Here is a 13,162-nt window from a genome sequence, read left to right on the forward strand (position 1 = left end):
CGAGTCCTTTCCTTTCTCAACATGCACCAGGCTATTGTTTTCAACAATCCTAGTGTTGTTGAAAACCCTTCTTCAAATGTTTTTTATTTTATATTTGCAGGTTAATGATGTTTTGCTTCACCTGCATGGAGTGTTGCTTTTACCGCATGTTGTCTGTCCAGATGTATAGACCACACATGAAATTAAGATTAACTGATAATGATCAGCCACCCACAGGGTTGCACATGTTAAGCAGAAATATAGATGCCCTCAAATAATAGCTGAGTATGTATATCATGTCCATCTCTATTATAAACCTATATATTGAATATATTTCAGGAAACAAGTAAAATACAACACATATTTTTGTACATATTTCAGACAAATCCTATCAGTATTTGTTCTCACTGGTTGCTGAATGAAGTGGATCGTAGAGAAAAGGCCTTTGCTGATCAGCTGCTGCTCACCTGGAAGAGAAAAATGTGAACCTCTGATTTTGTAACTGTATGTTTTTTGAAGCAAAAGCTAAATTTAACAGACAAAGAAAGGAAGGGGCTTTGTTCTGAGATCTGGGCTCAGTGACAGAGGTTTTCATAAGGGTGGTTCAGCGGTGCCTCTGGGCCAACAGGAGGCCACAGACAGACGCATTGCCAGGTTTTCATTGTGATGTAATCTTATAAGAGCTCCATATTTCACCAAAACTCTCTGCAGCTTCAGCACAAACTGACAAACCATCCATTAGGAAATTAGGACTCTTGCAAAGATGTTCCATGTTTGTTAGTTTTCATAAAACTGTCCGCTGTGACAGCAGCTTTTATAACAGTATTTTTTTTTTCAGATGATGCTAGAGGAGGCCCAGCCAAACCCAACCTGGCTTTAATTGCTGGTGCTGCTCTGCAGAGGTTTGGTAACAAAGACGAGTATTTTTATCTCCTCAGAGTGAGAAGTGTCACGTCCTCAGACTCACATGAAATCCTTCTTTTCTGGGTTTCTGTTCAGGTTTTGATGTGAAACTGTTGGGTCCACCACTAATACAACACTCAATACAAACAGCATTTTCATTTGAACAGAACCAGCGTTTTCATTTGAACACTCACTTCAGCTCAGTGTTCAGAGTGAAGCGTAAAGTTAAAGAGTTTCACCCCATAAAGCAAGAAATCTGGATATTGTGACCATATTGATAAGAAACTGAGGAGGATCTCTGTCTAAGACCAACTTATTTTTATATTTAAGTCCATAGATTAGAACAAGAATAAACAGATGAAACTCAACTCACTGTTAAATAAATCAGCTGTGCCTCAGGCTGCCACCGTTCCTGCTGTCCTCAACGTTACGTAAGAGAAAACTTTCTACCAACAATCAGGTCTGGAAACAAATTTAAAATATTCCAACAACATCATTAAATGGATAAAACTAAAGAAACAGAAAGTGGAAATCTTTAAGAAACCAATTTTAACAATAACCATTAACTTTTATGCTAAAAAGTCCAACTTTACTCAAGACACTGAAGCCTCCATCATTAGAGTCATATAACCTCTGAATGGCACCAGAGTGGAGCCCTGAGGAATCCCTCATCTGATCTTTATAAATGCACAAATAAAATAATCTGATCAAAAACTACCTGATACATCAACAGATATGTTGGTTTAAGACGAGGAAGGTTCTGTATTGGATGAATCCCACTCTAACCCACAGCTGACCCAGTTTAAGCTGTTATTCTGCAGATCGTTCAGATCTTCTCTGTTCTCCAGGTTCACCTGCACCGCTCACTCTAACACATGTTTCTGATCTGCAGCACTCACGTGTGTCACGTCTCCGTTTCTTTAATTCGACCACATGAATCAGGTCTGCGGTTTTTACAGAGCAGCCTCAGGACTGTTTGAGTTGAATTCAAACATTCTTGCTGTAACGTCATTTTACTGTCCTGCATCATTTCCAAAGCTTCCACACAGTTGATCTGCTTGTTGTCCCGTAATGTTTCATCTCTCTCTGCCGTATCGTCCTTTACAAACCCAGACCGACTCAATCTGGTCCGGCAGAGCCGCTGCTGGTGGAGTGTTTGTAATGTTTGGGGTTTCCATGGCTCTTTATGTGTCCTGTGTGCAGGAGGCCCCTGCAGGTGGCCTGCTCTCATTATGAAGCCGCGTAAACCGCTCAGATCAGGCCGACACCTGCTTCTCATTGGGCCGAGAGCTGCGGCTGCTGCTTGTATACCTGAAAGCACAGAGCGCTGCGATACCTTTGATCTTTACACAAATGCAGTAAAAATGCAGCTCCTGTGCAGACAGGTCATGTTTTCCTTTAGCTCTGAGGAATTTTGAGGAAACTTTGCACACGTGCTGCTTCAGGCTGCTGCGTGGCTACCTGGAGATACTCACTGAAAAAACCAAACGCCAGCATTTCCTTCACCAAACCCCCCGATGTACGTCAGCCTCCACTGTCTGCTGCTCTACAGTAACTTCAAGTGAAGCGAACCTCTGATTAACCGCCATGTTGGAGGTTAAACTCTGGTATCTTAGTGTGCAGTTTGGCAGTAAAGTTGGGTTTTCAGAACTAGTCCTGTTTGGACTGATTTCATTCCACCTTACAGAGATGAAAATAATCCTTCATTCCTGTTGAAAAAGAAGCCAGAACTGGAGGAACGCCCTGCTGCTGTTGTTTCTGTCGTGTGACGTTTCCCAGCTCATCAGCTTGTTTTCCAGGTTTTCCAGGATCAGACTCCTGACGGAATGACTTCCATGCAGGCGAAGCAGCTGATCGTTTGCAGATCCTCCTGCTGTTACAGGAGGGATGAGAGAACTGGGTCATTAGAGGACGAGGAAAACTCATCATCCCCGACTGAGTCAGCATGAAGCTGGGAGGACCAGGATGCTTCACAGTCCAACATGAACTGACTGATATTAACACATTTCAGTGTTTGTCTGATTATACTTTGTTACTTTCTAAGTTCACAAACATTTAGTTTTGAGTGTCTGCTGGATTCTTGACCGACTCTGGTGGCGACTAAACTTTAGTGAATGATGGGACTTTTGGCTCTTTGAATGGAGCCCAATCCTCAGGATTCATTCACTTCAAAGAGCCGTTCAAATGATGCATTTTTGAAATTTTCTGAAAATAATCAATTTTATATACAGTTTTTATTCATTTAGAGAAACCTGGTATCTGTGGGTGAAGTTTACAGTAAAACTTTAATGATCTGAATTAAAGCTGAACTGTTTTTCTTCCTTGAACAGGTTAAATAAATATATGGACTACAAAACATGTTCATTACATTTTGGGCACAAAATCATTCTAGAGGCTTTCAGTCTGCAGAACGATGGTCTGCCCATCATTCTGCCTGTGATGATCTCCTTTCACAATGAGCTGTTTAATAACGAGCTTTGATATTAAATGTGTAATATCAAAGTATAAATATCAAATCCCCATCCAGTTGTTTCCTATAAAAGTGCATTAATAATATTTTAGAGATATTTGTAAAATAGAAACAAAATGAAAGGAAAAAAAAACATGAACTTGAGTTGCTGTTGCAGAAACAAATATCATCTTATGCGCAATTAAATATAATTAAGGCAAAGCACTGATGGTAAACAAGAAGAAGCAGAAGAAGAGGAAGAAGAAGAAGGAGGAAGGGCCTCCTGGCTACCTCCAGGGTAAAGAATCGGACCTGTTACGTCCACTGCCCTCTAGGGGTCGCCATAGAGACCAGTCTTTGCTCTTGTGTTTGTTTGCAGACCTGCTGTCACACCTGGAACCACTTCCTCCTCATCAGTGGATTGGATAAAAGGTTTCTTTGGTTTATTGTTTTGGCCTCAGAAAGCCTGAAGTTTGTGTTTGTAAAGTCCTGAGCCAGTGGAAAATAAATAATTGAGATATTAAGTTTAACTTCTTTTAGTTATCGGCTTTACATTTAATATACAGTTTGTGTTCCACCATGTTCCACCCTGACCTGTCATTAACCTCGGCCTCAACCCGGCTATCAACACAGACGCAACACCTCTCTCCCTGAGTATGGTGACCTTTGACCCAGCTGGGAGATCTGTTTGCATGTGGAGGTTTGGTGCTTCCATGCATATTTTATTCAACATAAATAACATGGAATCATAATTTCAGCAGATTTTTAGTTCTTGGTTTGAGGTTTTTCTCTCACCTGAATCCATCCTCATCAAACTCTCTGGGTTTCCTGCCGGGCCTCGACTGGGTCACCAACTCAGCAATACTCACCTGTCCATCACCAAACCAGCACCTGGTTCAGCCTGGACTATGCAGAACATCCACTGATTCAGGTATGGATTATGGATTAAACATCTGCACTGATGTTTCTAAATGAAAGTTTTAGATTTTTGACTTCAGTAATAACTGAAAAGCTCAATGTGGCACAAAATGCTGGATTTCTTGTCAGGTGAAGAAAATGTGTTGCTGAATGTAAGAAAAGCAACTTTTGTTCCCAGATGCATCATGAGAACCTCATGAATTCAGAACCAGGTTGTAGAAATCAACTTCTGTCTTCAGCACGTTACTGAATGAGCTCACACACCAGACCACAGAACATAAATCAAACCTTCGGCTGAACGCGGTTGAGAAGGAAAGTGTTGCGTGTCTCTGGGTGGCAGATTGTGTGTTTTACAGCGCTCTCTGCAGAGGAAACGTCTCAGCTGGTAAAGCCTCATTTTCAGCTGTTTAAAGCATCCTGAGCTCCCAGCAGGAGACAAGAGGTCATTTTCCCCAGTAAAACCAAACAAAAGCATTTTGTATGAAGAGATCAGCTGTAGAACAGGTTTAGTTTCAAACGCTGCAGAAACACCAAATGTTACTTTAGACCAGTTTCTAGGGTAAATATCTTAATACACTTGAAATAAAACTACAACAAAGTAACTTTTCAGCAAGATATAGAAGTTTATTTTAAGTAAATAAATCCATCATAAATCCATAATATTGATTAAAACGTTGGCAGGCAGATTATGACGATACATTTTTCATGTTTTAAGTGAAATAATCTGTCAGTAGAACGAAACACTTTTTCATCAAGATTGAGGAATTATTGACCTACAAGAAGCCCCTATAGCTTGTTATTTTTGTTTTATTCAAGTATGCAAACATATTTGCACTAAAAAATAGACAGAAATATTTGGTAAGATTTTGTGTTTTTGTAGTGAAAATGGTAAAGATTCATAACTTTTGACCTTCTTCTATTTTATCACATTACACTTTAGTTTTTAGCATCTCTTAAGGGATTTTCTGTGACAGATCAACATAAAGTAGAGCGCAGCTGTGAAGTGGAAGAAAAATTCCTCATGTTTTTCAGTTTTCTTCAAATCTGAAAAGTGTGGCATGCCTTTGCCTTCAGCTTTCTTTATGCCGATGTTTTCAAATTTTTCAGCTCTAAATGTGCAAAACTGATGTACCTCCAAAAACTTGCAGCATTTAATTCAAAGAAAGGTTGTTTTACCAAAAGAATTACTTCAAAAGTGTAAATACAAATACATTTTTCATAGTTCTTTCTTTAAAAAAAACCCAATGCATCATTTTCCTTCTCGTTCATCACTTTGAGTTGGTCCATTTCCAAAAACCTCAAACAGACATTACTGGTCGTCACATGACAAAATAATAAAGACTCTCCATCACTGAGCTGCTCTGGTGCTTCATGTTGTTTAACGTCTGTGATAAATAATCTGAAAACAGCCGAGAGGTTCTTCAGTTTGAAGTGACTTTGAGTCAGAAGTGAAACCTCAGAATAATTTCAGCCTCAGCTGTGACCACTGAGATGCTGTAATTAGAGACAAACAGGCAAAGCTTCACACTGGAAAATGGAGCAAAACTCAGATTTTAACTCAAATCACCTCAACAAGCTGAAACCTCTGGAAAAACTCCAGATGGTTTTATTGATTTTGTGATTATGAAAAATAATTTGAAAAGATGTGTGGCAGTGATTGATTATTCCAGATAAAATGATGCAGCTTTGAGCTGCAGCTGCTGCACTTTGGTTTGGCTGCAGCACAATTGCAATTGTGTGACGCCTGCAGCACCAAGCAGCAGCAGCAGCATCAGCAGCATCATTATGAAAGAATCTCAGGACAAAGAGTCAGACCACAGCTTCAGGCTCCAGCTTGTTTACAACTAAACTGAACTTTTCAAACCTTTAAGAATCAAACTAAAAATGTTTTCAGGTTAAATGAATTGGATGAATTTGAAGAGAAATTAGTTTTGATTTGTCATTTTTGTTTGTTTGTGGTTAAAACCAGCAGGTTGATCTTTAGTTTCACAGCCGATGAGAAGTGAAGAGTTAAACCTTCCTGTGACTCAGGAGCTGCTGGAGGTGGAGAAGCTCTTCCTCTCTCACTCCTCCCTCCATCAGAGGTTGGAGCAGCTGAGCTCCAAACCTCCTCAGATCAGCAGCTGAGCGGAAAGCAGCGGCTCCTAATTTATTGAACCATGAAGTTGCGCTCTTTTGCACGCCTGGCGCTGTCCTTTGCGCATGTTTGCTTCCTCTGCTGCTTTCTGGAGGCAGTTTGCGCTCAGGAAGCTGCTGAGTCTGATGCGCTCCGGAGGGGGTTGACATGGCAACACAACGGGCAGGTCTTCAGCATCCTGAGCCGCGGGGCCCAGTACAGACCCACCGGGAGGCGGCAGAGCGGCTCCCCGCGCCGCAGCGACCCGGTCCTGGTCCTCAGCAGCGCCAACGACACGGCGGCGGGCGCTGCGTCCCGGGGGGCGCCGCGGGTCCCCGCCGCCAGCAGCTCCGCGCAGCTCCGCGCCATGGCGCGCCGGCAGCCTCAGGCCGCGGGGGAAGGTGGCTCTGCCCCGGCCAACAGGGAGGACGTGATGGTCGGAGATGACCCCTACAACCCCTACAAGCGCCACGGCTACGACCCCTACTACAACTACTTTGACACGTACCGCAGACCCAGACCTGAGGCCCAGGCCCGGCCCGGATACGGAACCCGGTACCACCAGAACGGTCAGAGCAACGCCGAACTTTTCTATCTGAATGCTGCCATTTTGAGTTTGGTTTTGTTTAATTAATGAAAAATTTGAGTCATTCATGTTGAATAATAAGTTCAGTTTCTGTCTTCTGTGGATTTTTATGTCTTTCTCTCATGAAATTCCTGCTTTTATTGACTCGTTACTGCAGCTCAGGCCCCAATCAGCTCCCAGCTAAAGGAAGACAGATGTTTGACTTCATACTGTAAACCTCACAGCATCTTTACCGAACCTCAACTGGTCCAAACAGAACCGTTACAACAGCATCAACAATTATAAGAGAGGAGTTCAAAACAGAAAACATTTTAAAAATGAGCAAACATTAGGAATGTGAGGTGTGGCTCATATTGCAAAAAATAAGTTTCTGATCTGGAATCAGATCTGATGCTGAGAGAAAATCCATCCTGAGATTCACTATAAGAACTCAACAAGTTGACTTTCTATTGTCTAACCAACAAATCTAATTATTCTGTCTCTGAAAATAATTTTAATAAACATGAAGAGAAAAACTCACCAGAACAACTCAGATATTCAGAATGAGGAGTTCAGGTTCTGTTGGACTCTAGGAGAAAAACAGAGACACCGAGAGACAAACCACAGAAAATAAACACACACACACACACACACACACACACACACACTCCAGCTCAGACCAGAACCAGGATCGTCTCGTTTCAGTTTATGTGATCAGTACATTCAGCTAAATTACATCTGTTGATAATTCTGCATTGGATGTAAACAAAGATTTAACCTTTTCTTTTAACAAAACAAAAAAAACTTTAAATAAAAATGATAAAACAGTTTTTGTTCATCCTAACATGTCTGATGGATTTTCAGCTCCACTGAGGTTCTGGTTCCTCTCAGGAGAGATTCGGATTAAATCTCGTTCTCAGTGTCAAACCTTCGGTTCTGGTCTTTTTGCCTCTCAGGTTTAATCAGAATCAGGTGGGAAAGAGAATAAAAAGTTTAAATGTAAGAAGTGAAACGGCTCGTACTTCCTGGTTTCTCTTCGTTTTATTAGACACAAGATGTTCAGTTTTTATTCCAGATCTCAGCCAGCAGCTTAAAATTCTGACTTTTTACAGTTTCCTTCTGATTTTGGTTAATAAATCTCAGAAAAAAAATTATTTGCATTCATAATCTATCAAACACGTTAAACATTAAATGTTTCAGTTGTTCCTCTGGTTCTTCTATGACTGCACAAGAAGAGATGCCATTTTCTACACGACGTATTTTAAGCTTTAACTTGTATAATTCATAATGAAATATTGAGCTTTTCTTTGTTTTCATTCAAAAGCGCCCCCTGTTGGTTATAGAGCTGTTATTGCAATCTTTCCAACCCAGGCTCTAGAACTACAGAACCAGAACAACAGATGAAAAGGAACCAAAGAAAGAAAGAAACATGGCATGTTGTTCTTTTCAAACCTGTAAGATTCAAATTTGGAGATTGATTTTATTTTTAAAAAGTCAGATTGTAACACTAGAAAGAACTGAGAGGCTGCAGCTGCATCTAAACCAAGTCTGATTTCATTTAAAGCAGAGATCAGTTAATATCATTATATCATTAATATAAACACGTTTCCTGTCATCAGAAGAGGCTTTATAGTTAACTTTCCTTCAGTCGTCTTCTCTTTCTCACTGAAACCGTTTAAAAGTTTCTGTAGATCCATGTTTGGTGTTCAGATACGTTAAAATGATCTTAAAGAAAGTTTTTCCCCACCTGAACTGCTTCCTCCTGGCTGCAGGTCTCCCGGATCTGGTTCCGGATCCGTATTACATCCAGATCGCCTCGTACGTCCAGCGGTCGCCCATGTACAACCTGCGCTGCGCTGCTGAGGAGAACTGCCTCGCCTCGTAAGCTCTCCTCTTCCTCAGTTTTATTGGTGAAGATATCAAAGAAATATTTGAATTTCCCAGCCTGCTTTTTAAATTTGGTTCTTTCTGTTTCCTGAACCGAGTCCAGAATCAGTAGAGATCTGGTGAACCGCTTTGGTGTGGAAACAATCACCTCAACTGGAACGTTAACGAAACATTAATGACGATGATGGCCTGGCTCTTTCTATGGCTTATTATGTGAACAAAATTATTTAGGTTTGATTTTAAATGTGTTTCTTAATGGAAACACAGCAATTCAAAATTGTGTTTTTTCAACTTTAGCAGGATATTGACAAAATTTTGCTCACTTTTGTAATAAAAACGCAGCTAATGAAGCAGCTAGTGTAGCAGGAAGCCCAGAGCAGAAAGTTCAACTTCAGGAAGCTCAGATCCTTCAAGGTTCGCTGCAAACTGCTGCAGATCTGTAAAATATCAGCTGGTTCATAAATCAGGAACCATTTCCTTAGTTTAGAGAGATCAGAGATCAGCTGATATTCTGCAAAAGCCTGAAAATGAGTTTTTTGTTTTGTTGCTCTGCTGTGACAGAGGGATGACTGACGCCTCCAGGCCACAGTTAACAATATTCATCCAATGTTAACAACTTCAAGGCTTTTCAGACAAAAAACAAAATCAAACAAACTCAGAATCAGCAGATCAAACTTTTTAAAGATCAGCCAGGAAACTACAATCATATAAATATAAACCAGTTGAAAGCATATTTTCTTCTGCCTTCATCTGTTGGGGCAGCAGCTGCTGCTGCTTTAATAAGAGTTACAGCAATCTTTAATTTGCCCTGGGATCAATAAAATATTCTGAAAGTTTTCATTCAGACTGGCTGCTGATCCATCTGAGCCACATTTATGTTTCCTCCAAAGAAAAGTGAAGACATGATATTCTACATTAAAACTGAAAAGCAGATTATTTTTTTATCCTTTCTGTTTTTAAAGGTTGTGAATTTGTTCTTTCGACATGAATAATCTCTGTTTTCCAGCTCGGCTCGCTACTCTGCTGATTATGACACCAGAGTTTTGCTGAGGTTCACTCAGCGGGTGAAGAATCAGGGGACGGCCGACTTCCTGCCCAGCAGACCCCGATACGCCTGGGAGTGGCACAGCTGTCACAAGTACGCAGATCATTACAGATTTCCACTTTAGGTCGGATTTTATGGAGGATGAAGGTGAAAACAAACCCAACAAACTGCAAACTGAGTTATTGTTCTGAAATTCTTCTATTAATGTGAACATATTGTTATATTCCACCATATAACTGAGGAAAATCTGAGTACATTAATGCAAAAATATAAAAGAAGGATGTTTAGCCTCATTGCTAACATCACCTTCCTTTAAAACTTTGCTTTGATCACCAGGTAATAAAATAAATATTCTGAAATTACTCAGTTTAATCACATTTAGAGCACAACTAAAACCAAGAGCTGAACATATTCCTAAATATTTAAATAAAACAACAAGGAACAGAAAATAATCAAATTTGATTAATTTATTAATCATAAAACTAGAAACATTTTATCATTGTTAGATGAATTAGAATATGTCTAACATTGAATTAGCTTTTCTTCTATAGCTCAGATTCATGTGAGGGATTTTAAATAATCTGAAATATAAAACATGATCCTAAAAAGGAAAATCTGAACTCTGCCCCCTGAGGAACTCCACAAGTGATTGCAGCAGATAAAAATGATATTAATCTACAGGATCTATTTTACTCACATGTTTGTCGGTAAGGTTTAGCATCTTTCTGGAATATTTTAATGATTTTTAGTTTTTAGATTGACCTCCGTCGTGTTTGTTCAGCCACTTTCACAGCATGGATGAGTTCAGCCTGTACGAGCTGCTGGACGCCCGGAGCCACAGCCACGTCGCCGAGGGCCACAAGGCCAGCTTCTGCTTGGAGGACACGTCCTGCGACCCGGGATACTACCGCCGCTACGCCTGCACCTCACACACCCAGGTACACACACCTGCTGAACATATTTCATTCTTCATGTTTTTGTTATTTTTTCCCACTAACATTATTTCAAACAAGAAAATAAAACAGACAGTAGAGAACAAGGTACAGACATAAATACAATGACAATTATTGAACATGTAAATTATAAACTTATTATAAAATGAAGTTGGTGCTCCGGGGTTTTTGAATTGAAGTTAGCGCTGTAGCATTAGCTTCCACTAAATACTGCGTTGGTGTAGCTAGCTGTTTAGTTCTCAGTACCCAACAGTCTATAGAGGTGGAGGAATGAAGCATAGTTAAAGCAAGACAGTGTCATCACCAGACAGGTCAAAGTTCATGGATGTGATGGCTGGTGATGCACTGTGGCGCCCTCTAAAGGCAGCAAAATGGAAGTAGAAGATTCAGTTTCCTAAAATAAGATTCACCTGCTCCAACTGTAAATAAAGACACAATGTAAAAATAGTTTAAAGTATAAAAATCTCAAGAAGTTGTTTTTGCTGCTGTTGGTGTTCAGGGTTTGAGTCCCGGATGTTACGATACCTACAGCGCCGACATCGACTGCCAGTGGATCGACATCACCGACGTCTCGCCTGGAAAATACATCCTGAAGGTCCGGATGAAAATCCCTCCTCTCTTTATCTCCGTTCAGCTGTTACAGTGGAGATTAATGTCCAGCCTGTGAAATCTCATGTCCAGAAGACAAACCTGTTGGCGTTCCCTGTCCTCCTGCAGGTGACGGTGAATCCCAGGCAGCAGGTTCCAGAGTCCAACTACAACAACAACGTGGCTCGCTGTGACGTTCACTACACGGGCAACGCGGCTCACATCTCCGGATGCAGCCTGACGGGGTAAAACTCTCAGACTGAGGGAAACCTGCAGGTTCAGGGATTATCAAAAATACTGGAACCTCCAGAAACATCTGCTTCACTTCAGCTACATAACAAACGTCTATGGAATCCCTCCTTATATAGATTACTAATTAAAATACTTAGTTTGAGGCTAAACATTTGGTCTGGAGGTAGATATTTACATTTATTAATTAATTGTTAGCTTTCTAATTGAATATTTAGTTTGGAGCTAAATATTTACCTTGCTGTTTAAATTTTTAGGTTAAACTGTGAAACTTATAAATGAAAGAATGACCCGGTAACTTGGTTGTGTTTGTCTTTGTTTGTTTTTGCAGGTATTGAAAAGAATCTTTAAAATGAGCCTGAAGACAAAGTCAAAGGTCGAAGTTCATGAAGTTAAAGTTACACTTTGTTTACATGAGACCCAAAATATTCACTTATAAGCAAACACCTGAAGCAGAGCGGTGACACGTTTCCACAGCAGAGACCCGGTTCTTACTGGACTCTGTTCTGGTTCCTTGTATGGGTTCTGTATTACCTCACAGCTGGACTTACTGGTTTCCTGCTTCTTCTTCTTCCCTTACAGGTTTTTATATTCACGGCGTTTACTGATGGAGGCTGATTATTTAGTTAGACTGTATGGCAGAAATGAAGATTAATGCAAAGCTTAAAAACTATTATTTAATCTAGTTTTATCTGTGTTAGAGTCCCAGGGAAATATGAGCGTTTTCTCACAGTTCAGAAATATTTTCTTCAAATCTGTTTATTTCTAGAGCAAAAAAACAAAAAAAAAACTTTCCTTTATAACACCAAGACTTTTTTATCTGCATGTTTTCTCTTGCTTTTTATATAAAACATGATATGTGATGTTTAATTTAATCATTTAAAATAATTTCTAGATATTTTTACAGGAAACTGACTCAAACTTTAATATTTCCTTGATGGTGATAAAGAACAGATCTTTGTCTTTTGGTGCTAAAAACCAGGTTTTCCCTCTGTGGCTTTTCATTTCTATTAAGTAAAGCTGCAGTCAGATTTCTGTGGATGTGTGTGAGTGTGTGTGTGTGTGTGTGTGTGTTTTCTGCTGTGGGGTGAGGAGTGGAGTGTGTGTTTGCCTGTAAACACACGAGCCAGCCGGGCTGTAAACGGATGAGCTCCCAGTGTCTTCCTCCATCGCTGCTTCAATAAATTTGGCTTAAACTTGAACTCCTGTGTTTGGATGTTTTAACAAAATAATATTTTAAAGATGCATCGTCTTCTTGATGCACACACATTTACACACTTTAAACTTTTCACATTCTGTCACTTTAAAGCAATAAACTGCAGTGTTTTGTGTCAGACCAACACAAAGCAGCACAAAGTTAAGTGGAAGGAAAACAACATGTAGGCTTGATTTTTATTAACAAAACGACACTGAAAAACTACGACAGTATTAGGGCCACGCTAAGAACACAAAAATAATTAAATTACAAAAACAAAGTAATAATATTAGGAAGTCATTATATTAGGAAAAT

The 13,162-nt window shown here is 40.0% G+C and overlaps 1 protein-coding gene across 1 annotated transcript; it reads left to right on the plus strand.

Annotated features, from left to right (window-relative positions):
- Positions 1–6,072: 6,072 nt before the first annotated feature.
- On the plus strand, positions 6,073–12,854 carry lox (lysyl oxidase). Its single transcript, XM_032579758.1, has 7 exons — positions 6,073–6,934; positions 8,703–8,811; positions 9,824–9,955; positions 10,644–10,800; positions 11,315–11,410; positions 11,533–11,648; positions 11,984–12,854. The coding sequence occupies exons 1-7, from the start codon at positions 6,409–6,411 to the stop codon at positions 11,988–11,990; spliced, it is 1,143 nt and encodes a 380-aa protein (XP_032435649.1). The 5' UTR covers positions 6,073–6,408; the 3' UTR covers positions 11,991–12,854.
- Positions 12,855–13,162: the final 308 nt, after the last annotated feature.

This window comes from Xiphophorus hellerii, chromosome 12, assembly GCF_003331165.1.
Source record: "Xiphophorus hellerii strain 12219 chromosome 12, Xiphophorus_hellerii-4.1, whole genome shotgun sequence".
Taxonomy (NCBI): Eukaryota; Metazoa; Chordata; class Actinopteri; order Cyprinodontiformes; family Poeciliidae; genus Xiphophorus; species Xiphophorus hellerii.